Source organism: Tursiops truncatus, chromosome 12, assembly GCF_011762595.2.
Source record: "Tursiops truncatus isolate mTurTru1 chromosome 12, mTurTru1.mat.Y, whole genome shotgun sequence".
Taxonomy (NCBI): domain Eukaryota; kingdom Metazoa; phylum Chordata; class Mammalia; order Artiodactyla; family Delphinidae; genus Tursiops; species Tursiops truncatus.
This window is the reverse complement of record NC_047045.1, coordinates 52,887,412-52,913,081: the sequence shown is the minus strand read 5'-3', so window position 1 is coordinate 52,913,081 and position 25,670 is coordinate 52,887,412. Positions and strand designations below refer to the sequence as shown.

The 25,670-nt window shown below is 40.4% G+C and overlaps 1 protein-coding gene across 3 annotated transcripts in view; it reads right to left on the bottom strand.

Annotated features, from left to right (window-relative positions):
* Nucleotides 1–23,892, bottom strand: part of RNF217 (ring finger protein 217) — a 127,034-nt gene extending 103,142 nt beyond the window's left edge. Inside the window, exon 1 of one of the 3 annotated variants that reach the window (XM_073789559.1) lies at nt 22,430–23,892. In XM_073789559.1, the coding sequence (XP_073645660.1) occupies nt 22,430–23,305 (876 nt within the window). In that variant the 5' untranslated portion in view covers nt 23,306–23,892. The remainder of the gene's footprint in view (nt 1–22,429) is intronic. The other 2 variants (XM_019951871.3, XM_019951870.3) reach the window with 2 other exon arrangements.
* Nucleotides 23,893–25,670: the final 1,778 nt, after the last annotated feature.

Genomic DNA, 25,670 nt, shown 5'->3' with positions numbered 1-25,670 from the left:
AAAATACAAACACATGGAGGCTAAACAATATGCTACTAAATAACCAAGAAATCACTGAAGAAATCAAAGAGGAAATCAAAAAACACCTAGAAACAAATGACAATGAAAACACGATGACCCAATACCTCTGGGATGCAGCAAAAGCAGTTCTAAGAGGGAAGTTTATAGCAATACAATCCTATCTCAAGGAACAAGGAAAATCTCAAATAAACAACCTAACCTTACACTTAAAGCAATTAGAGAAAGAAAAACAATAAAAACCCGCAAGTTAGCAAAAGGAAAGAAATCATAAAGATCAGATCAGAAATAAGTGAAAAAGAAATGAAGGAAATGATAATAAAGATCAATAAAAATAAAAGCTGGTTCTTTGAGAAGATAAACAAAATTGATAAACCACTAGTCAGACTCATCAAGAAAAAAAGGGAGAAGACTCAAATCAACAGAATTAGAAATGAAAAAGCAGAAGTAACAACTGACCCTGCAGAAATACAAAGGATCATGAGAGATTACTAAGCAACGATATGCCAATAAAATGGACAACCTGGAAGAAATGGACAAATTCTTAGAAAAGCACAACCCTCTGAGACTGAACCAGGAAGAAATAGAAAATATAAACAAACCAATCACAAGCACTGAAATTGAAACTGTGATCAAAAATCTTCCAACAAACAAAAGCCCAGGACCAGACGGATTCACAGGTGAATTCTATCAAACATTTAGAGAAGAGCTAACACCTATCCTTCTCAGAATCTTCCAAAATATAGCAGAGGGAGGAACACTCCCAAACTCATTCTACAAGGCCACCATAACCCTGATACCAAAACCAGACAAAGATGTCACAAAAAAAGGAAATTATAGGCCAATGTCACTGATGAATACAGATGCAAAAATCCTCAATAAAATACTAGCAAACAGAATCCAAAAGCACATTAAAAGGATCATACACGATGATCAAGTGGGGTTTATCCTGGGAATGCAAGGATTCTTCAATATTTGCAAATCAATCAATGTGATATACCATATTAACAAACTGAAGGATAAAAACCATATGATCATTTCAGTAGATGCAGAAAAAGCTTTTGACAAAATTCAACACCCATTTATGATAAAAACTCTCCAGAAAATAGGCATAGAGGGAACTTATCTCAACATAATCAAGGCCACGTATGACAAACCAACAGCGAACATCATTCTCAATAGTGAAAAACTGAAGCCATTCCCTCTAAAATCAGGTACAAGACAAGGATGCCCACTCTCACCACTATTATTCAACATAGTTTTGGAAGTTTTAGCTACAGCCATCAGAGAAGAAAAAGAAATAACAGGAATCCAAATTGGGAAAAGGAAAAGTAATGCTGTCACTGTTTGCAGATGACATGATACTATACATAGAGAAGCCTAAAGATGCTATCAGAAAACTACTAGAGCTAATCAATGAATCTGGCAAAGTTGCAGGATACAAAATTAATGCACAGAAATCTCTGGCATTCCTATACACTAATGATGAAAAATCTGAAAGAGAAATTAAGGAAACACTCCCATTTACCATTGCAACAAACAGAATAAAATACCTAGGAATAAACCTAAGGAGACAAAAGACCTGTATGCAGATAACTATAAGACACTGATGATAGAAATTAAAGATAATACAAACAGATGGAGCAATATACCATGCTCTTCATTTGGAAGAATCAACATTGCAAAAATGACTATACTACCCAAAGCAAACTACAGCTTCAGTGCACTGCCTATCAAACTACCAATGGCATTTTTCACAGAACTAGAACAACAAATTTCACCATTTGTATGGAAACACAAAAGACCCTGAGTAGGCAAAGCAACCTTGAGAAAGAAAAATGGAGCTGGAGGAATCAGGCTCCCTGACTTCAGACTATACTACAAAGCTACAGTAATCAATATGGTACTGGCACAAAAACAGAAATATAGATCAATGGGACAGGACAGAAAGCCCAGAGATAAACCCATGCACATATGGTCACCTCATCTTTGATAAAGGAGGCAAGAATGTACAATGGAGAATAGACAGCCTGTTTAATAAGCAGTGCTGGGAAAACTGGACAGCTACATGTAAAAAAATGAAATTAGAACACTCCCTAACACCATACACAAAAATAAACTCAAAATGGATTAAAGACGTAAATTAAGTCCAGACACTATAAAACTCTTAAAAGAAAACATAGGAAGAACACTCTTTGACATAAATCACAGCAAGATCCTTTTTGACCCACCCCCTAGAGAAATGGAAATACAAACAAAAATAAACAAATGGGACCTAATGAAACTTAAGAGCTTTTGCACAGCAAAGGAAACCATAAACAAGATGAAAAGACACCTCTCAGAATGGGAGAAGATATTTGCAAACGAAGCAACTGCCAAAGGATTAATCTCCAAAATATACAAGCAGCCCATGCAGCTCCATATCAAAAAAAAAACAACCCAATCCAAAAATGGGCAGAAGACCTAAATAGACATTTCTCCAAAGAAGATATACAGATTGCCAACAAACACTTGAAAGGATGTTCAACATCACTAATCATTAGAGAAATGCCAATCCAAACTACAATGAGGTATCACCTCACACCATCAGAATGACCATCAACAAAAAATCTACAAACAATAAATGCTGGGGAGGGTGTGGAGAAAAGGGAACCCTCTTGCACTGTTGGTGGGAATGTAATTTGATACAGCCACTATGGAGAACATTATGGAGGTTCCTTAAAAAACTAAAAACAGAACTACCATATGACCCAGCAATCCCTGTACTGGGCATATACCCTGAGAAAACCATAATTCAAAAAGAGTTATGTACCACAATGTTCATTACAGCACTATTTACAATAGCCAGGACATGGAAGCAACCTCTGTGTCCATCGACAGATGAACGGATAAAGAAGATGTGGCATATATATACAATGGAATATTACTCAGCCATAAAGAGAAACAAAATTGAGTTATTTGTAGTGAGGTGGATGGACCTAGAGACTGTCATACAGAGTGAAGTAAGTCAGAAAGAGAAAAACAAATACCTTATGCTAACACACATATATGGACTATAAAGAAAAAAATGCTTCTGATGAACCTAGGGGCAGGACAGGAATAAAGACGCAGACGCAGAGAATGCACTTGAGGACATGGGGAGGGGGAAGGGTAAGTTGGGACGAAGTGAGAGAGTAGCACTGACATATATACACTACCAAATGTAAAATAGATAGCTAGTGGGAAGCAGCTTCATTGCACAGGGAGATCACCTTGGTGGTTTGTGACCATCTAGAGGGGTGGGATAGGGAGGGCGAGAGGTAGATGCAAGAGGGAGGGGATATATGTATGTGTATAGTTGATTCACTTTGTTATACAGCAGTAACTAACACAACAATGTAAAGCAATTATACTCTAATAAAGATGTTAAAAAACAAATTATCACAATAAAAGAAAAGTGCTAGTTTACTTACAAAATAAACCTATATTACCTGTCACCAGGGATGCCATAAGAGGACAATGATTACAGAATACTAGAGCTAGAAGAAATCTTGGCAATTATAGTATTCATATTCCTGAGTGTTTAAAATGAACTTAAAAAATAAAAAATATCAACCAAATTTTAAAAAGTAGATTAATGTAACATACATGTTTTCACAACACCCATTATTAACAAATGCTAACATTTTATCATTCTGCTTCCTATTTTTTATACAAAAAGATAGAACATTACAGATAAAAAGTACTTACCATTCTTCTCTCCTGCTGCAGAATTATGCACTCTTATAAATCTGGCTTATGTTTATTTTTTAATACTACACTAAAAACATATCTTTGAACAACATATCATGACTTTATATGTTTTTTAAAATTTCATTGCATTGAAACTGCTTGAATTCTGAAATTTGGTTGGTTTTTACTTAATATTGCATTTTCAGTATCTATATTTATGTTAATACATATAGAGAGATTTAGTTGATCAAGTTTAAGTGCAGTTGAATAGTGTACTTATGAATATACTAGAATTCACTCATCCATTTCCTAATGATAGAAATTTGCTTCCAATTTTTCAACTATTATAAATAATGTTGCAATACATACCTTGTACATACCTCTCACATATGTGCAAGAGTTTTTTGGGGAACAAGCAATGTCTAAACGTCCCTTTGCCCCATATCCTAACCAGCACTTGGTTTGCATCAGACTTTCTGATCTTGCCATTTTTAAGATCAAAATGTTATCTTGTTTTGTTGTTGCTAATTTGTGTTTTCCTCATTAGTATAAATTGTAATGCGTCTTAATAATGAGTATGAACTTTTTTGTATACATTTACTGGCCATTTATGTCATTAAACTTTGCATTTTCCAAGAGTAACTAGTCTTTTTCTTATTGATTTCTAAGAGTTCTTCTGTATAACGGATAATAATTCTTTATGACTTGTATATTTTATTTTATTTTATATTTATTTTTTTTTTTTGCGGTACGCGGGCCTCTCACTGTTGTGGCCTCTCCCGTTGCGGAGCACAGGCCCTGGATGCGCAGGCTCAGCGGCCATGCCTCACAGGCCTAGCCGCTTCATGGCATGTGGGATCTTCCCGGACCTAGGCACGAACCCGTGTCCCCTGCATCGGCAGGCAGACTCTCAACCACTGCGCCACCAGGGAAGCCCTATGACTTGTATATTTTAGAAAATGATATTTGCAGGATGTGAATTGACTTTAACCCTAATTTATAGTATCATTTTCCTCCCTCAGAGATTTTTCACTTAGATTGAAACTTCTTACTTTTAATTTTAATGAATGTATTTTCCTCACCTATTGAAATTATTGTATGGTTTCTCTCCTTCAATCTATTAATGTGATAAATAATATGAAATAGATCTCTCAATGTTAAATAAAGCATTTTGCATTCCTGAGATAATTGATCATGATGTAATTGTGGTTTTTAAAAATGCATTTGCTGGATTTTATTTGCTAGCATTTAGTTAGGATTTTAAAAATTAATGTAAATGATGTAAATGGGACTACAATCTCCTTTTTCTTACTCTTATATTTGTATTCTCCCAGTCTGCCTTTATTTATCAAGCTCATATGAGCTTCATAATATAAACATTTTACAATGTGTAAAGGTTTCACATACATCATCCCATTAATTGACTTTTCTAATAGTCATAGGCTTATAATATAGCAAAGATTGAAACTCAAATATTCTAACTCTAGACTTCCTTTTTACTGGTCCAGTAAGAAGCACTACATTTGAAATAGGTCCACAAAGCACTGCAGGAGATTAATTAATTAATTAATCGGTTTACTAGGGGTGAAAGGTCACTATTATGTTCACCCACACACACACAAAAGTGAGGGTTAGTATTTTTTACTGGTCATCTCTGTTCACATAAGTGTATGACTGAAAAGAAGGTAGCTTTGATACATAGATATCTACCTCGAATTAGATGACCTCTAAGGTTCTTTCCAGTAGTGAGAGGTTAGGACATAAATCCATTAAACCACCAGTCAGGCTCTAAATTTACACTTGTCCTGCTCATATTCCATCCACTACCTCAATCTTCTACTTATTGTGCCTTCCTCTGTACACTAAATAGACTGAATATTCCACATATTCATATCTAGCCCATATCTTGGTTATCATAAATACGAACACCAGAATTTGTCTTTAGCTCCCAAGATGTGAAAATCTTTCAAAGTTAGTAGCTCTAAAACCTTTTTTGGGTAATGGTCTAAAAACCAGTAAATGTTATTAACCTAATCACAAGAGAAAATGGATTTTGCATAGGATCTCAAGGCATTTATAACCCTTCTGAAGACAATCCATGAACTATTATGACTACCAAGTTAAGAACCCCTATTTGGAAAAAGGGATGCTGAAGTGATGTTGAACAGAAAATACATAGAAAGCTTTTCTTTTCCTTTAAAACAAAGTACTCTCTAAAGTGGCCCTTCCACTCTGACAGTTATATGTTTCTTCCCTTTTCTCACCAGACAACAAACCTGCAAGCCAAGGAAGGATGAATGACTTCCCTTTACAGTTCTTCAATCTTATTCAAAGAAAACATTTGAGTAATACAAACCCATTTTCATTCTTCTCACCAGAAACTGAGTAAATAACTTTCACATACTATAAAGTCATCAACTTTTGACACTTTCTCTTTAAAAATTTATCAATGGTATACCCAAGGTGACCTGGTAAACAAGTGTTTGCATACCATATAGAAATTTTTAAAGTCTTGAGAGAGTAGGTATGTAGGTAAAACAATTTTTTGTTTTCAGGTAGAATCTACCATAGCATCATATATAAATCGATTATTAATGATAAATAGTCTACAAGATGGCAATGGTTATAAATTATTATGTGAAATGTGTTTATACAAAACGCAATGCAGGAATATATATATTTTGGTGGTTGGGGATAGGGTTTTGACTATGGAATTTTTGAAATATCAACCACATTTTTTGCTATGGAAAATATCAAAGTATCTATAAAGTGAGATAAACATTGAAAAAATATCTTATATCACCTCATGAACTAGCTTTTATTTTTTAATAAAATCGATACTTCTGGGACCTCCCTGGTGGTGCAGTGGTTAAGAACCCACCTGCCAATGCAGGGGACACAGGTTCGATCTCTGGCCCGTGAAGATCCCACATGCCGCAGAGCAACTAAGCTCGTGCACCACAACTACTCAAGCCCGCACGCCTAGAACCTGTGCTCCACAACAAGAGAAGCCACCGCAGTGAGAAACCCGCGCACCGCAACAAAGAATAGCCCCCATTCTTCACAACTAGAGAAAGGCTGCCGCAGCAACGAAGACCCAATGCAGCCAAAAATAAATAAATAAACATTTTAAAAACACAAATTAATTGTTTAAAAAAATAAATAAAATAGGTACTTCCAAGAAAATATGTTAAAGTGTTGGGATACAAAATTAAATCCCATTCACATTTATAGAGGAAAAATAATGAACTGACTTTGAAATGAGTTGTTCTTGACAAGAAGATTAATACAGAGGGAAAAAAAGAGCTAAATTCTTTGCAAACAATTTAAATGAAGTATTACAAACGTAATGGATGTTCTAAACATAAAGTCCAACTTTTCTAGCTACTTAAATTTTTCTCAAATTGTTTTATAAACAAAGTACTCCTAGATGCTACCCAGTATCTGTGATTGCTCACACTACCTAATTTGAAAATATTTTAAATTTAGTAAACACTACTGGTCTTTAAATCACTTTTATCCAGCGGTGTTACATGGCAAGACAACTGAAAAACCTGTCATGATACAAATGCATAAGGTTTATATTCTTCTAAAATTTACACAACCCACACATGGAACAAATCTATTTTAAAGATAAATACTTGAGGTTTTCTCATAAATACTTTAAAAAATCGATATTTTATTACCTCCAACTGAAATATTACTGGTTCTATGATGAATAATAGAATGTAATTAGAGGAAACACTTCAGGACTCTGAAATAAACAAACGACGGTTCATAGGAGAGAGGGGAAACTCAGTTACTCAGCATAAAATCAACAAAGCAAATCTTTGTTTAAGTAATTACTTTATCAGTGTACCCTTACTAAAAACAAAGAAAAGGACAACCACAGTCAAAATAAAACAGCCACTGTACAGTTAAGCCATGACCCCAGGGCCTTTCCCATTAAAGGTAGAGGAAGTGGAACTGACACCCAAATAGAATACTGTTAAAAAAACAAGAATTAGGAGTAAGAGAGTGTAATAAAGTAAGAATTAATTGAGGAAGCAAAGGACAATCATTCAAAACAATGCAAAACCATAAGGACAAGAAATGAATAGAGTTATGAAATAATCCTAACTTCCTCTCAGAACTTACTGGTGGACCAGTGAGACCTTCGCCATCTGTGAGAAGGGGAGGGTGGGAGTTCCTATTTGTTTTAAGTAATGACATAAGCAAACTGTTGAGCATAAAATGAGGAAAGACTAAGAACGGCAAATTGCAAAAAAGTAGGTAGCAGAAAATAGCTCAACTTCTTTGATAAATTGATTCTGACAATCAGTAAAATAACAACTATGGACACCTATTCAAAAGATGTTTTCATATTTTTCGGTCAGTGATTTTCTACATGGTGTCTCTGGAACCAAACAATTAAAACCAAACAAACAAACCCATTGCAGACAGACAAAATGCAAGAGGGAATCAAGCTGAACAGAGGTTGATCATACACTGCTTGAAAGATAAAGACGGCAGCTGGTCCAGAGTTATACAACGTGGACCTCTGAACATTAAAGGCTGCAAGAACTGGCAGGACATTCTGCTAGACCAAAGGTAAAGCACTCCCTGCACCTTTTAAAACCAAAAGCCCAATAAGTGATAGGACAGGAGACAGAACCATTTCCACACTAGCGCAGACCACTGTCATCTCTGCCCTGGACTGCTGCAGACGCCTCCTAACCCTTTTCCCTGCTTCTCTTCCTGCCACCTCACCCCTCAAACACAGTTTATTCTCCACACTGAAGCCAGGCTCTTTTCGGAGCATTAATTATCATTTGACAGCTCTACTAAATTTTCCAATGGCTTATTATTACAGTTGGAATAAAGTACCAATTCCACAGAGGGGCATCACAGCTGTACGTGATCTGACCCACATCTCCCTCAATAAGCCATCTCCGACCAGGCTCCCTCCGTTCCCTGTTCTTGAGACACAGCACACCCGTGGGTCTAGCTTTGCAGAGTGATGCTCTGTCCAGCTGCCTGTGGTGCTCTGCTCTGTACTGAGGCCTCTGTTCCACAGACTCCTGCTCACCATTCAGCTCTCACCTCTTTACCTGTATTTGCATACTGTCCTTCCCAGCCCCTCTCTCTAGCCATGGTGACTTGCACGCCCTCCCTCTCTATTTCCACAAATGTAATTTTTTTTTTTTCTTTTTGCGGTACGCGGGCCTCTCACCGTTGTGGCCTCTCCGGTTGCGGAGCACAGGCTCCAGATGTGCAGGCTCAGTGGCCATGGCTCACGGGCTTAGCCGCTCCGCGGCATGTGGGATCTTCCCGGACCAGGGCACGAACCCGTGTCCCCTGCATCGGCAGACGGACTCTCAACCACTGCACCACCAGGGAAGCCCCACAAATGTAATTTTGAGTGTGTATGTGTGCTTGCTCACCCCACCTCACTTGGAGACACGCCCCACCCCTAACTCCCTTCTCCTACTCCCCCTGTACATCAACAACCACTTTTTAGATACTAGCCAAGTTCCAGCTTTTTCTACTCCGATAAACACAGCTTTCTCTTCCCAGAGCCACTTAAGTCAACAATCAGCATCACACAATGTAATTATAAACTTTCCCTAATATTTGCTGGACAGCTTACTTTTCACCTATTGAATTTCTAAACTCGCTGAGGATGGATCATAGACTACACTGTCTCTTATAGTGATCAGCATAGCTCTAAACAAATATTTTGTGCTCTGTAAATGTTTTTAAGAGAATAAGAATGCTCTAGTTCCCCCTCCCCTTTGATTCCCTTAAACCTACTGAGTACTAGAGAACAGATCTTCTACAGTGTGACTACAGTGAAAGAAAGGAAAGTCTTGTCCACTTGAAAAGATTTCTCTATATAAAGGTCTCTGCAACTCACTAATTATCTAGTAGAACTTTTTTGGTCATGTGTTTTTCCAGAAGTGGTGATGAGATGATTAATAGTAATCCTTCCATCTTGTCTCAGCTACAGTCTTATGAGCAGAAGCATACACTTTATATGTGACTGTGCAGGGTTAAGGGTAGGGTTATGGTCCCAGATCAGTGTCCTTAACCAGCCTGTGATGAGACCTCCTGCTTTACCTTGACCCCTGAGCAAACCAACAAGGTTTTGTCCAATCCATCTAGACTATAACAAGCCAAAAGAATCCAAAAGTTGCAGTGATTTTTTTAACATCTGAATCTTATTGTATTAATGATACAAAACATCTTATCATCACTAATAGAATGAATAATAATTGTGAAAGCAATGTGTTAGAACCAGCTTTCTTATTTTTAAAAATCTTTGTTCAGCATTTAGTGACACTGAGTCTCTAAGGTCTATGTTCAATTTATTTTGATATATTGCTTGAAAAAGCACCACACATAGACACAAGAGAGGCAAAACAAAACAAAACAAAACAAAAAAACCCTGTTGCCTGGGCTTACTAAATCATTATACTTATTTTTACATCTCATCTACCAAGTATTCAAAGATTGTTGATGAAATTCAGCTAGTAGATGTACATCTTCCCTAATGTCAATCAACTATTCTTGCAGCTGATCATAAAGTGCTATTTTTTAAACAAGTGGGTCAAAACTCTCTGAAGCAATTCATTTGCGTAATTTTCAAGCAAGATTGAAAATTCTATTTCCAAATTTTGTAAGTTTGTAGTGATTTTTAAAGAGAAAAGTATATCTGGACAAACAGTATTTTTCAGAAATCCTAAAACCTAAAAAAAAAAAAAAAAAAAAAAGGAAGCAAACTCTTGGGAAAAGAATTACTATTGTTTCAAATATTTTCTTTTCAAGCATTCCTCTAAACTCTCCCTTTATCCTAAGGGTGAAGCCCTCAGTGACTCACAAAGTGACATATTAAAAACTAACAACAGAAAAAAGGTAAGCTCAATGGACATCTATTTTAGGTTGATTCAAACTAAACCTGAAATACATGAATTTACCTGAATGACTATACTCAGATTTTTACAAATCAAGATCAGCAAATAATCTTCTTGTAACACACAAATAAACTTGAGATGTTCACTCACACACACACACACACACACACACACACACACACACACAGAGTTTTAACGTAAAGCACCAGCACACTGAACACACAGAGTATTTCTTTTACTTTTAGGAGCCTATTATTTTCAAAATGTTTCTTTCACAAACAAACAATCTTGAGGAGGAAAAATGGTAATATAAGAAAAAAAAACACTAAAGTTAATAGTAAGACTAGTTAAAAGCAGGATTAAATTAGAACTCTTGGGATTGCACCTATCATTTCCCACCAAGGGCATCTCTAGCAGAAGAATAAAAACCCCCCTACTTTCTACGGAACTAATGAAAGAAACTCACTTTCCCTACCGAGGTCATATGCTCATACAAACATGGTACACTAAGATCTAGCCATATCCAAGTCATTTCTGATTTGACCCAACAGCTCTACTTAGACTTAAACTAATAATAAACTAAACTGTAAACATTGGGAAAAATGGCATTATCAAAGGAAACAAAACACTAGTGAAACACTATGATCAATTGTTTTATTTTACCTGCTGTTTTAAATTGTTAAGCAACCAGAGGAAAAAGCTGCGGTGATCTAACTTGCCTCTTACATCTTGGAGATTCAGGAACACTGAATATGTCCAATAATCAAGTGAGGAAATAAGGCAAGAATCAACACCACAAAAAGGGAAGTAATTTGCTAGGTAGCCTATAATTAGCCTCTGAATCTTACAGTAGAGAATATCATTGAGGCAAACAGCTTAGAAAGATTTAAAACGGGATCAGTCATTCACATGAATGCATAAGCACAGAATTTAGTTACCTCAGCTGGGGGAAAAGAAAAAGACCCATCATAAAAGCAATACACCTCCTTTGTTTCAGGGTGCACATATCCTCAACAAGGAAGAGATTTCTGAGCACAACACATTTGGTTCTGGAAACGCAAGGCTTACCTATTTGAGAGGACGCTAATCAAATGATAAAATCAGCCAAATTGGAATATCATAAACAATAAAAAACCAACAGTGGGTCAATTTAACAAAGGTTAACTAGGGTGGTTAATTCTTAGGTATCATTAAATACAATATAATTTCTGTATAGAATATCCCTGGACTACAAAAACTATCTGTTACATCAACTCTCTTTATTCAGCAAGGTATTCAATCTTTTCAAATAATATTTTAACCTCTAATGAAGCTAAAGTTTTGATATAATGGAAATTACATTATGTAGAATAATTTTAAGTGGTGTTAATAATTAGAAGCTGACCCTGATCTCAAGATATTTCAGTTACAATGGAATTATCTAAAATATTTAATTTTAAAAGGGAACAACTTTTATGTAAGCTTTACTTAAAACTAAATGAAGCTTTATTGTTAAATTATTCAAGGATAAAGCATAAAAAAACCCCACAACACCAAAGTAGAAAATCAATATAGTGATATGAATAGGAAATATATAATTAAATGATTGAAAAGACATGAAATTTTAAAAAAAAAACAAATTAAAATTCAGGCTCAAAACCTTTACTACCTAAATTCACAACATTCCTGATTTTTGTCTGAAGTAGTGTTGGTGGATTAAAAATATGGCCCCAAATTCTTTTACATGTTCACAAAAAAAGTTGAGGTCTAAGTCTCTTCCCCTTGAATCTAGGCAGCCTATGACTGCTTTGCCCAGGTGATGCTGAGTGACTTCCAAAGTTAAGACAGAAAAGATCACGCAGCTTCCACTTGGCTTACTTGAGACTCTTGCCCCAGAGGAAGCCAGCCTCCATGTAAGAAGCCCACTTCCCTGAGACTATCTTGCTGTCAAGGCCACATGTAGGCACTTCTGTACACAGCTGCAGCTGAGTATCCTGACAAAGGCCAGCCAGCATCAGCTGACAGCCAAGTGAGCAAGCTGACATCTGACTACAACTGCATGAGAAGCCCCAAGTGTGAACTGACCAGCTGAGCCCTTCCCAAATTCCTGACCCACATGCCATGATCAAAAAAAAAAAAAAAATGGTTGTCTTAAGTTCCCAGGTTCCGGAGGAATTTGTTAAGCAGAAGACATAGTAACCAGAATAGGTTTTATAATTAAAGAAGCATTTCAGTGATAGGTGGGATGCCAGGATAAAGACTCAGGCCATAGCATTCTGTTGCATTAAAAATTTAAATCTATTGTGAAATAAAATATCAAAAATTCAGCTTCAAAATCCTACCTTATTTTTCCTACCAACCTAAACTTACTATAATTTACAGTCAATCATTCACTCAGTCTTTTAACAAATACTTATTGAGCACCTATTCCATTCTGGGCTTCATGCTAAATGCTAGTTATAAAAGCAGCTCAAATAATAGTGGGGAAGGGGAGATAATTAATCAAACATCAAATAATCACACAAACATATCATTACAAAAGGGGATAAAGATACAATGGCTGCAGAGTAAAAAGGACTCTAAAAGCATAAACGGCAGGAATGATTCAGTCTGGAGACTCAAGGATGGCTGACATCTGAAAGAAGAGGAAAATTAACAGAGAGAAGGCTACACGCCTGATACACGTCTGATATAGAGCTGGAGGGACAAAGAGACTGAAGAGAGCAGAGGCCAAACCTCATCATCAGTGTTATGAACTGGAATCTTTTTGTGCAATGGGAAGGTCTTGTAGGTGTTTAAGCAAGATAATGAAATGTTGAGATTTTCATTTTAAATACCACCTTGGCTATCTATTCTCATACTCTGTATATTGACAACTAGCATCTGATTTATTAATTATTTATAGACTACGTAAGTCCACTACACAAATACTCATTTCATGTGTACAATATGCCAAGAGCTAAGAAATCAATCCAAAAAAATGAATAAGATTTCTGCATGCATCAAGCTTTACAGTCTAATGGGAGCATAGAGCAGGAAACAGGTGATTTAAATATAGTGAAATGAGAAGAATCTTATAGTGAGTCAAAGCGTTGTCACAGAATATAGAAAGGACGCTTAATCCAGATATAGGGGGTCAAGAAGAATTCTCAAAGGAAGAAATGTCTAAGCTAAGACTAGAAGAATGAATCAGTGTGAAAGAGGCAAACAGAGGTTGGGGGAGTGTGGGAAAAAAAGTAGCCCCCCCCCCCCAAGACAGAACCTAATGTCACTAAACTAAAGGATCATAATTAAGAGAGTCATAGAGTGCTCAAGGAACAAAAAGAAGTTTAATATGGCTAAAGGCTTAGGGGGGCACTTGATGAGAAACAAAGTTAAGAGTGGTAAACAGGAGTTAGATCACTCAGGCACATGTAAATCATGTTTAGATTCTATTCTACAAGCAACAGCAGACTGAAAGGCAAAGAAGGGGAACGCTAAGACCAGTCGTGCATTTTATAAGACAATGCTGACTGTAGTGTGAAGGACAGACTGGAAATGGTCAAGATTGGAGCACTAGGACCAAGCAGGAAGCTGTGGCTGGAATCCAGGAGAGAAATGGTGGAGGCCTCAGCAAATGCCAGTAGAAATGAAGAAAAGTAGAGTTGAGAAAATATAAAAATAATTTCAGGAGGTAGAACTGAAAGAACTAGGTGATTAGTTAGATCTGGGGGGTGAGGGAGAGGAAGAATTCAGGGACGATGCCCAAGTTTCTGGCCTGGGTATAACTGATGGAAACACGGAAGCCCAAAGGAAGGGCAAAGCTTTAGGGGTGTGGGAAGGAAGAGGAGGAAAGGGAGATTTCATCCCAAGAGGTTTAAGGTGGCTGTGGGTAGTACATGCAGGTGGCAATGTCGAGGAGACAAACAGCTACCTGGTACTGCAGGTGAGAAGAGTCATCCAGGCTAGAGACAAAGATTTGGAAGTCAAGAGCATATAGGTGTTACCTAAAACCATGGGAGTGGACGACATGACCCCACTACTAGTACACAGTGTGAGGAGAGGAGAGAGAGGGTTTAATATAGGACCATGTAGACACCAACATTAAGAGATGGTAACATAAGAAAAAGCTCAAACGGAAACAAAAGGAATGGCCAAGAGAATCAGGAAGAAAACGTCCCGTTTTCTGCCATTAAAACTTAATAGTAAGTCAAATCATAGCTCCTCTACACTCCTCTTGATTTTCGTACACGACGATGAGGCTGACTTTGGTAGAAATCTTCCTCTGGATCTAAATCTGGGCAAGAGACTTCCACTTCCTCAAAACATGTAATTAAGTTTCTTCTTGGACTGGAAGACTTGTGATTCTGTACAATATGGATATAAACTTAAAAGAAAAATGAAATAAATATATATTTAACCTATAAATAAGATAATAAATGCAAAGACTGTAAAAAGACCTTGGGTTTTAGAGCCAAATCCTGAATTGAAATCCCACCTTTGCCATTTCCTAGCTGTGTGATTTAGGGCGAGTTATTTAATCTCTCTAACCTTGAGTTTCCTCACATAACATTCTGCTACCTATAGTACAGAAATTGAGCTGTTCCTGTTTTCTTGAACCCATTCTAATCAGAAAGCCAACCCCACCAGTGCCAATGAAAACAGCACTGTTCACACTTACAAATAATCTCCTTGTTGGGAAATCCAGTGGTCAATTTTAATCTTTATCCTGCTGAAACTATCGGAAGCATTAGACAAAAATGATTACTCTTTCCTTTTTAAAACATCACCTTTGTTTGGCCTTTGGGTAACTACTCTGCCTTGGTTTTCTTCTTGCCTATCTGGCCCTCTCCCTTTCAGACTTTTTGCTGGTTCTTTCATACATCCCAGACTTTATATATCAGCAAACACTGGTAGGCCCAGACTCAGTCCTCAATCCTTCCCTATCAACTATCATGCCCCAGGTGACCTCATCTGGTCTCATGGCTTTAAATATCACCTATATGTCAAAAATATTCAAATTTACATCTTCTGTTAAGATCGCTCTGCTGAATGCCACACACCAGCTGCCTATTCAACATCCTTTCATGAATGTCTAAATACCTTTTCAAACTTAGCATGAACTCCTGATTCTCCTTAAAACTAGTCCTCCTACAGTATTAGTATTCCTCACCTTATTAAATGACAAACCCATTCTTCTAATTGCTTGGGCTCAAAACCTGAGTCATCCTGGACTCTTTTTTCTCTCATCCCACACCCAATCATCAGCACATTCTGCCAGCTCTATTGTCACAATATATTCAAAATTCCACCAGTGCAAACCATATTCACCTCTATCACCCTAGTCTGAACTGTCACACCTCCCCTCTGGCTTACTGCCATCGTCTTCTAACTGGTCTTTTTACTTCCATTCTTGACTCCCATAGTATATTGTCCACAGAGAGCCAGAGTACTTTCTCATAAAGGTAAAGTCATATCTGATTAGCTTAAAATCATCTTACAGCTTCCGATCTCATTCAGAGGAAACGCAAATTCTCTATGGCCTTAAAGCCCTTTCCGATCAGCTTTTCCCACTCTTCCTGCTGGTTTCTTCTTATCGCTCACCACCTCATTCCCTATGCTTCAGCCGCATGGATCTTTTTGCCATTCCTGGAACCCCCCCAAGTATGCTCCTGTCTCTGGAACTTTATACTTGCTGTTCCCTAAGATATCCTCATGGTTTGCTCTCTCACGGCCGTCAGAAAGATCTCTGCTCAAAAGTCACCTTGTAAAATAAACCCTCCCTGACAACTCCTAAAAACACTATAAATATATAAAGAAAAACCTCCTCCCCAATATTTCTTATCACCCGTCCCTTGTTTTTCTTTCTCTATAGCCCTTATTATCTCCTAATATACTAAATAATTTACTTATTTTATTATCAACCTCTCCCCAGCCTAGTATATAAACTCCATGGAGTAAGGGGCTTTATCTGTTACTGTTCTCTGTATCCCCAACACCTCCAACAGCGTTTCACATGTAATAAGTATTTAATATGTAAGGGAATTAAAATTAAATAATGAAACGTGTAAAAATGCTTGGAATATAGATGTTCAATTAATGGTTGTTATTATTTGTGGAAACTCAAGTGTAATTACCCAAAATTGATAGGGCAAATAGTACTGATAACACTGAAAGAGAATATTATTCTAGGAATTTATTGTCCTGCAGACACTGAATTTTTGTTTTAAGACAGAACTTGATTTGGGAAGGTTCATTTCGTTTATCACATAAAACCCTTCTGACACTGAATTTAAACCAAAAAAACCAATTCTCTGAAAGTATCATAACTTTCAAGATTTGCCACATTGTCATGAATGATCCAAAACAAACAGCAAAATTATGTTTTCTTTTAAGCAAAGGTAATAAATATTTTAAAAGAAGCAAAGTATTAACTAATATTCTATTTATCACAATTACAAAGAACTCTGAGAAATATGTTTATTAAGAAAAAAGTAATGAGTGGATTTATTACTTTGAAATAAACATAATAGGAGAAATAGTAATATGCTTACTAAAAGGTTAACTGGTATTCCAGAATCGGCTTAAGAAAATCCTCCCAGAAAGGAAGCAGAAGAGGGGAGACCCACAGCTGTCTGAGAACTTAAAGAAAAGCTTACTTATGCTTGGAAGACAAAGCTTGGAAGAAACACTGCCAACTAGTCTCTAAGATGGCTCCTTGGGGGCACTTAATACATTTAAAGATTATCTCATGGTCCTTGCCACACAGGTACTCAATAAATGTTTGTTAAATGCGTAAATGGTATATTAACAAATGAAAAAGTTAATTATAGGAAATTATGACTCAAGTATCTGTCTACAACCCCATCACAAACTCTTAATGAAAAGCTGGGAGCTGAAGTCCTAACGTTCTCCTTTTGCCGTCTCTCATATGAGGAGTAAGGAAGAGCCTTCAAGTGTAAACGCTGAGCTCTATCTACTCTAGGAGAAAAAAGAAAAAATCACCACTGTAAAGGTTTCAGTTGACGCATGAGGTAAGTAGTACTAGTCATGTTATTTGCGATCTTGTAGGCAATGGAGCACAATGCAGGGTTTCTCCACGTGGCGTCGTCATCTCCAGATGCTGGAAGCGACGGGAAGGAAGACACTCAGGCAGTGCCTGGACCAGGTCCTGCTGGCCCAGAGATGAGCCCCTGATAGGGGATTGATTCCTCTGTAGAAATAAAGTGCTGCTTAAAATCAAATTTTGAAAAGTAAGAGAAAAAAGAAATTATTAAAGAGAAATGAAGAAATTATTAAACGAGATATCATTAAAGAGTCAGAAGAGGAAAATAAGTAAGTGCATGAGTCAGGAAGGTATAAAAGCAAATGTTACCACAGCCCCCCAATACACATACACACACACACACACACACACACACACACACACACACACACTCATTCTGTACACACAAAAAAAGCTTACATATGCCTGAATTCTCACTTTTCAAATTCCCAGAGTGATTTAACAGAGTTCAGTCTCTTTTATTCTTCACATTTTTAAGACTACCAAAATCACACCTGGCATGATAGGATCTGTAAATCACCTGTGTGAAGACGGCTGCATGCAAACTCCATATTGAACAGGACAGATTCTAAAACTACCCAGGTTGTTTTAAGGTTTAAAGGGAAAAAGTAGGTTACACTTTTACCCATAAAAGTCTGGATGACTCAGAGTTTAATAATAGGATACAGAAGCTTTCATCCCTAGGTCACTGATTCGAGGGTGACTATGGTAGACAGTCATTCTAGGACATTACCATCTAGCAGCTGTTTTGTTCACAAACTGCAGAAGTAATGTGTTGCTTGTCTCTATTAATACTCATTTGACAGGTGTATACATTCCAAGTCATGCATCTGCCAATCGCGAGCACTTTGAAGCAGAGTGATGAAAGCGGCAACAGCCCTTACCTTTAGAAAGCCCTTAGGATGCCCAATTCTCTTCTTTCTTTACGTAAAGGACTAAATATTAATATTTCACATCATAACAGATTTTACTGTCTCAAAGCAAAATCATAAAAGAAAGATACCTGTGGAGGATTTTTTGAAATGAGCGCAATATCATTCTATGAAACAAGGAAAGCAACAATCTTTCCTCCTAGAAAACGTGGTAAAGGCCAAACCAGCTGAGGTCAGTACTCAGAATGGCCCTGTGACCTGCAGGAGACTGCAGACATCCCTGGGACTGTGCGCTCTAAGCCACGGTCATACGCGCACACACAGCTTGCTAGGAAACGTACTTCTAAAATTTATGTACCAAAGATTTATGTACCCAGGCAACACAAACCAGTTAAACTCCCACTATCTCCGTCATGGTACTCTACAGCCTTTAAGTAACTCCCCTATGTAAGTGCCAAAGATGATAATGTATCAGTTCAGTCCTTCACCATGGCAACTGGAAACTGGATGGTACCTATCGGCCAGTAAAGTCATTCCACTAAGAAGGATTCTCCAACAGCCCCAGTCACAGTGATAACTGAAGAAGAATTATGTTTTGAAAACCTAAAACTATCATTTTTAAAACACAGTATGGAAGTATTTAAGTCACCACCCTGCTATGTCTGCACTGAAATAATGAAGACACCTATATCTATCAGCCTTTGCCACATATTCAGTCCACGGCACTAATGGAAATAAGATTTATGATCTAAAAACCTGCATTCCTGTCTTCCAACTTTGTACCTTCTTTGAAAGAACTCAGCATCTCCTTTTAGAAGAATATTAATTTAACCAGGCAATATTCCAACTCACATTTAGTATGCATTTTTAATGTCTGCATAAAATGCTTAACAGGGACTCTGCTTTGTTTTCTTAAATGATGTTAAATAATACACTAACTATTTGGCACAGATCCAAAAGATGAAAAAGTCACTAATAACTTTTTATTTCAAATATATCATTTTACTTTAAAAGGTCTTAAAAGAGTCTTGCACGTTCAAGCTTGACAGATTTACTTCTGTCAAAACCAAAATGCCTTATAAAATGAGAAAGAGGGCACTCTCCATGCCCTTTGACCTGGTTCAGTAATGCAACAAAACAGTTGATTTGTTGTCAAACTAGGCCTGCAGTTTGATTTTGTTTTGCTTTAGAATTGGTGTGTCATTACAGATCATGGTCTGCAATCCCATTTCATTGATGAGGAAATTAAGACACAGAGAGGTTAAGTGATGTGGAAACACAGACTCTAAGTAGAAGGGACCTAATCATTAACACAGACCAGAATTATAACCACAGGCCTAGTTTTATCCAAGTGAAAGAAATGCCATTTTTGTATAAGCTGAAAGTTTGTTTAAAAACTCTTTAATTCTAAGTTTAATAACAAACTTAGCAAAGCTATTATTTTTGTCTACTTTAAGTCTTTGTCTTTTGTCTTAAACATCGAGAATCTCAGAGTAGAATTCAGTGCTCAAGCAGATCACCTCCTTCTAGCCGTGGTTTCTGGGGGCAGTTTCATCCTCTCTTTGTCGCTCAGCTCTTCATAAACTCAATAACTAATTAGTTGAGCATCTGTATGTGTCAGACAACATTCTAGGTGCTAAAGCCACAGTAGGGAATAAATCATGTGAAAACTCCTGTCTTCATGGAAATCAACTGCATAAGTACAAGGCAGAATATTTTTATCACTAGGGAGAAAATAAATAGCTGGAAAGGAGATCTAGAGTGGGGGGTGAGGCTCAACTTTGGGTGACCACCAAACAGGTGGTCAGTGAAGGTCACACAGGTGACATCTGCATACAGACCTGAGAGGGAGAAGGGGAAGGAGTAAGCAAGGGAATGGGGGGTGGGGGGGACTCCAGAGGGATAGTCCAGGCTCAAGGAACAACACACACAAAGCCCTGAAGTGGAAGCATGCCTGGCCTGCATGATTCATCTTTTTGTTGTTGTTTATTATTTCAAATAAAGTGTATTTTTTCTTTATTGAAATTCTGCCAAATACTTCAGAAGAAGGTCAGGAACATACATACGATCCTAAATACTGCCGACAACCTTCAGATACTACGTTCCTTCAGAGGAGCTTTTCCCAGTTGTGCATGGCAATGATTCTTCACTCACCTTGCCACCCTCCACTCCCCACCCCCATTCCTTCTCTTTCTCCACTGGAGATCAAAACACTGACTTCCTAAAACTAACTTATGGTGGCAAAAAAAATTTTGCTTTGGGGAAAGGGCCCACCTTAAAGGAATCAAACTGCAGAGTACCCCAACCTATAATGACCAGCTCCCTTGAACTTCTAAACCCACTGCATCTGTATCCAGCCCTTAAGAGGAAGTGCTACATGATATTGTTACTCCGCTTACATCTTATTATATGCTACCTTGCATTGTTCTTGTGTACACATCTTGTATACACACCAGGGGACTTCCTTGGAGCAGGGCCCATACCTTGGGAATGTCTGAATCCCACCACAGGGCTTTGCACATGGATGGCACCGGTATCTGTTGGGCTGTTTGACAGTGATGTTGTAGAAACTGACACGATGGGCAGCAGGCTTTCCTCCTTTTTCAAGCATCTGTCTGCCGATAACGCATGAAAGAGACATCATAGTCTCTCACAGGCGTTTGGATAATCTCAGCCATCTTGGCCAAGTCACTGTTTGTGTAACATTCCATTCTGTCTAAATTCCCCTTTGCGTTTGCCGTTGAGCAGGTTACACACTTTCAGTCTAGACACAAGCATGGATTAGCCACAATACACAGAGCAACTGCACCATGTGAAATCCTCTTCAGTTCGCTTCAGCCAATGTTATTCAACACTATTATGGGAAAGGATACCAACATGAAACTACCAGACACAGGGGCTATAAAACCCTGTCCATACAGTCTAGCCGGACAAACAGACACATATGGAACAACCTCAGCGCATGCAAGACATGCAGAAGTATTTTGAAAGTATACAAGCAGTGGCCTGGAGGGTGAGGTAAGGCTTCACGGAAAAGTTGGCACCTGAACAGCCAGAGTTTTGAAAGATGAATAGGCGTCGGACAATCAGACATGGGATCAAAGGGCATTCCGGATTGTGCAAAACACTGGCAGAAACATAACAGACTGAAAACTGCGGGAAGGACGCATTCACCACCAGGGAAGGAAAGCCGGTCTACTGCACTCTTAAACTTTCCAAGAAAAAAAACAAGTTTTCAAATAAGGAGCTGAGGAGGAAAGTTTCACCAGCACTTGTTTTGTTAAGCCTCTTAGCCTTGCTTTGCTTTGTTTCGCTCTTTCTGTTTTGTTCCCTCTCAGAAATAAAGCACTCTGCTGGCATAAAACTTCAGTGAGAAAAAGTACTTCAACTTAACTGAGAAAAAGGAAACTGAAAAGCGGACCAGGGCCAAGGAATAAATAAATTAGTAACACTTTTTCTGGATTATCTAAATGGAGCAAAATTTCAAATTCGGTATCATTCATTGCAACTCTTCTCTCCACCAACTCAATACATATTTATTTTCTGCCCACTATTTGTTAGTTTCTGGGATACCAGGCCTCTGAGGCACTCTCATTGCCCTCCTCTTTGAGCAAGCTCCTTGCCTGCAATCTAATAAAAGAAATAGCAGAAGGCAATTCACTTGTACCCTGTTCCTTCTATGGTTGCCAATCAAAGCTCGAAGCTCAAGCAGAGTTAAATTCCAGTCAAGTTAACCAGCGAAGACAAACACACTTAAACCAACAACCGAGATGTAAGAAACTGACAGAGGTCCTCCATAAGGGTGTTCATCACCTCTTCCTGTGAGCAGGGAGCTGGCGAGCTGTACTTCCTGGCCAGTGATTTGGAATGCTGAATGGGGGACAGGGGAGGGACAGAGGGGCTGAGGTTACCTGGGAGCTCAGGTAGACTTTGAGGCACTCCTCGCACACGGCCTTCTTGCAGCAGGGCAAGGGCTTGATGGGCTTGTCTTCCAGGCACACCCGGCACATCAGCACCATGAGGGGCGCATAGGGATCCCCGACCCCACCCAGGCCAGAGTAGGGTGGAGCTCCCAGCAGGCTGGGCACGGAGAACGGCTCGGGCGCCAGGTAGAACTCCAGCTCGATGCTGCCGCCGTCGGGGGACAGGGTGTCCGCTGGGAGCGACAGCCGGGGGCTGGGGAAGGAGGAGGGGGTGCTGGGAGGGTTGGTCACCGGCGGAGCCCGGGGTGGCGACGCGGGCAGCGAGAGCCGCTCCGCCGAGGGGACCTCGGGCAGGTCGTTCTCCACGCAGAACACGGAGCAGAAGACTTGTCTCTTGGCGGGGGGCGGGCGCCGCTGGCCCAGCACGTCCAGGACCAGTCCGTCTGGGGCCCCGACGCGGGTCCGGGGCTCCGGCTGCTCGCCGGGGGGCGCCTCCTGCTGTTCATCCCCTCTCTCGCTTCGGTCCCTCGCTTCCTCCTCCTCCTTTGCCAGCTGCTGTTGCAAAGCCTGGGGGTTGAGGGGCCCGGTGTAGGCCAGTCCTGCGGGCTGCGCCGGTGCCTGGTTCTTCTTCCAGCTCGGGGCCCCCCGGCTTCTCGCGGGCTCCGGGACGCTCGTGTCCGCGCAGCCCGAGTCGCTTCCGCAGCTGTCGCCGCTCGGCTCGGCGGAGGAGGCGCGCGGCCCGGGCGCCCCGGTGCTGTCCCCCGGCGGCCTCGGGGGCTCGGGGTGGCCCGTGGCGCCGCCAGGGGGGGTCCGCGCCTCCAGGGGCCCGCCGCTGCCGCTCACCGTGCTCTGCTCCTCGCCCATAGCCGCCCGCGGCCGAAGCCGCCGCCGCCCATCCAGCCGCCGGGACCCCCACCCGGCGCCGGCGGGCAGCGGGGGCAGCGGCTCGGCTCGACTCGCGGCTCCGCTTCTGCTTCCGGGTCCCTCCTCCGGGGCTGGGACGCCCCGAGCTCCCTCAGGGGAGCCCGTGCTCCCGGGCGGCGGCGCGCGGGGAGCCCGGCCCGGCCCGCTGCTCCTCCTCCTCCTCCTCGTCCTCCTGGTTCTCCCGCGCGGCCGGGCACCGCCTCGGGGGCGCCGAGGGCCGCTCGCTCTGGCCGCCGGCGCGCCCGCCCCACATGCAGGTCGGGGCGGCGCCGCGGCCCCCGGGAGCCCCTGGAGGGACAGAAGGGTCCGGAGGGAGGAGGCCGTCAGTCCCGCGCCATCGCCGGTCCCCGCTGGGGGCCGGGCGGCCGGAGGGTGGTGGTCAAAGGGTCGAGGGGCCTGTGGCGCCGCCGCGGCGCGCACCAGGAGGGGCAGCCGGAGCGCGAGCCAGCCGCCGCGGCCCCTGGGGGAGAGGCCGGAGCGCGCGACCTCCCGCTCCCGCTCCTCGCGCTTCACCTAGCGCCCTCCTCACCGCCCCTCACCCCACCCCTTTGGCACACACCTCCCCACACGTACACACGCGCGCGGGCACCGCGCACTCACTCACGCACACCCCGAGTGGGTGTGATCTCAGACCAGGATGCGCTCTCGCCCCCAGGGTTCACGCTCGGCCTCCACTAAACCCTCCAGAGCCGGCAGGCTGCCCTTCGGGCTACGCTTTGAGCAGAACTTCCTACAAAACTCCTCTTTACTGAAAGCTAGAACTAGAAAACCCTGGCTAGTTAGGATTTTGGTTTCGCTTGTTTCTCTTGCGTTCGTCCAATTTTAAATCCTCCAGAGAGGGAGTTCAGAGAATTAACGCTAGGAATCATTAGTTCAAAATGCTGTGTATACAACTCTCTGCTCTCTGCTTAATGAGGTAGGAAGGATGTTTGAAACCCACAAAAGTGCCAAAAAGCACGTTTAACCTACTCATTTAACTAGAATCCTTATGAGAGCTGGTAAATAATGAATTTAAGATTTATCCCCCTTTCCTCCTTTTCGATGTCCTCATAGGAACTTTTTTTTTGTTTTAACCCTTTGAATATTCCAAAATGGGTAGCATTAAGGTAGTAAGATGGTCTGGCCTAATTAATAAATCGGATCGTTGGAAATCATGAAAAGTTTCATTAGCACAACCATATTTATCCCCAAAACCGTTTCCAAGACAACAATTATAGTTGAGCCAGAGCTTAATTATGTGTTGATCTATCTTTATTTTCCAGGAAGTATTAGTCACCCAGACTGGTGCATGTTAGTTCCCTAAAGCCAATGAAAACATTTTTGGGAAGCCAACCTTTGTTTTTTTCATCGAGAGGGAATTCAATTTACACATTCATGTAATAGGAAGGAGCTGTGAAGTGTGTAGAAATTTTTATCTTGAAGTTGATATTGGGTTGTTCTAAAATATTTTCCGAATCAGATAACAAATGCTAGAAAGATGACTATGCAGTACGAAGAAAGGAGGGTAACACCAAAGAACATGTCCATCATGTATGTCTGATGTTCAGCGGCACCACAAATGGATGAATCTAATCAATTAGTCTAAATGCCCACCTCATTGATCAGTCTGACCCAAGAATGAAGAATTCTTACTTGGAAGATTAAATGCTATTTAGGGATTTTCTTTTTTCACCTTGGCTAATTGATTTCCTAGTAACTTATTTTTTTTCCAAATGATCCTAGTGTTTATTGTTTTAAAGGCAGGGACAAGAAGCCTACATGTTTGTGTCTTTTTTTTTTTTTTTTTTTTGCTGTACACGGGCCTCTCACCGTTGTGGCCTCTCCCGTTGCGGAGCACAGGCTCTGGACGCACAGGCTCAGCGGCCATGGCTCACGGGCCCAGCCGCTCCATGGCACGTGGGATCTTCCCAGACCGGGGCACGAACCCGTGTCCCCTGCATCGGCAGGTGGACTCTCAACCACTGCGCCACCAGGGAAGCCCTGTGTCTTTTTTTGTATGCCATCTGTTAACTACTTTTCTATTCTTTCTAAAGGGATATAAAAATAATCCGTGTTTTCTGGGTGACAACAGTGAGAGTAAGACTAGAGTAACCATAATGGATACAAAAAAGTATATCTCCACAGTGTCTGTAGGAATCAAACCCCTCAACGTCTTCCCATAGTTTGGGGACTCCCTCCTCCACACATATTTGCCATAGGTGTTCCAAGAACTTGTTCTTGCAGTGCCCACCATTTTGTTCCTTATCCCTCAGATTTGGTTCACTGAAAGTGGCTTTCCTCGACACTGAATCAAGTCACTGGTGGG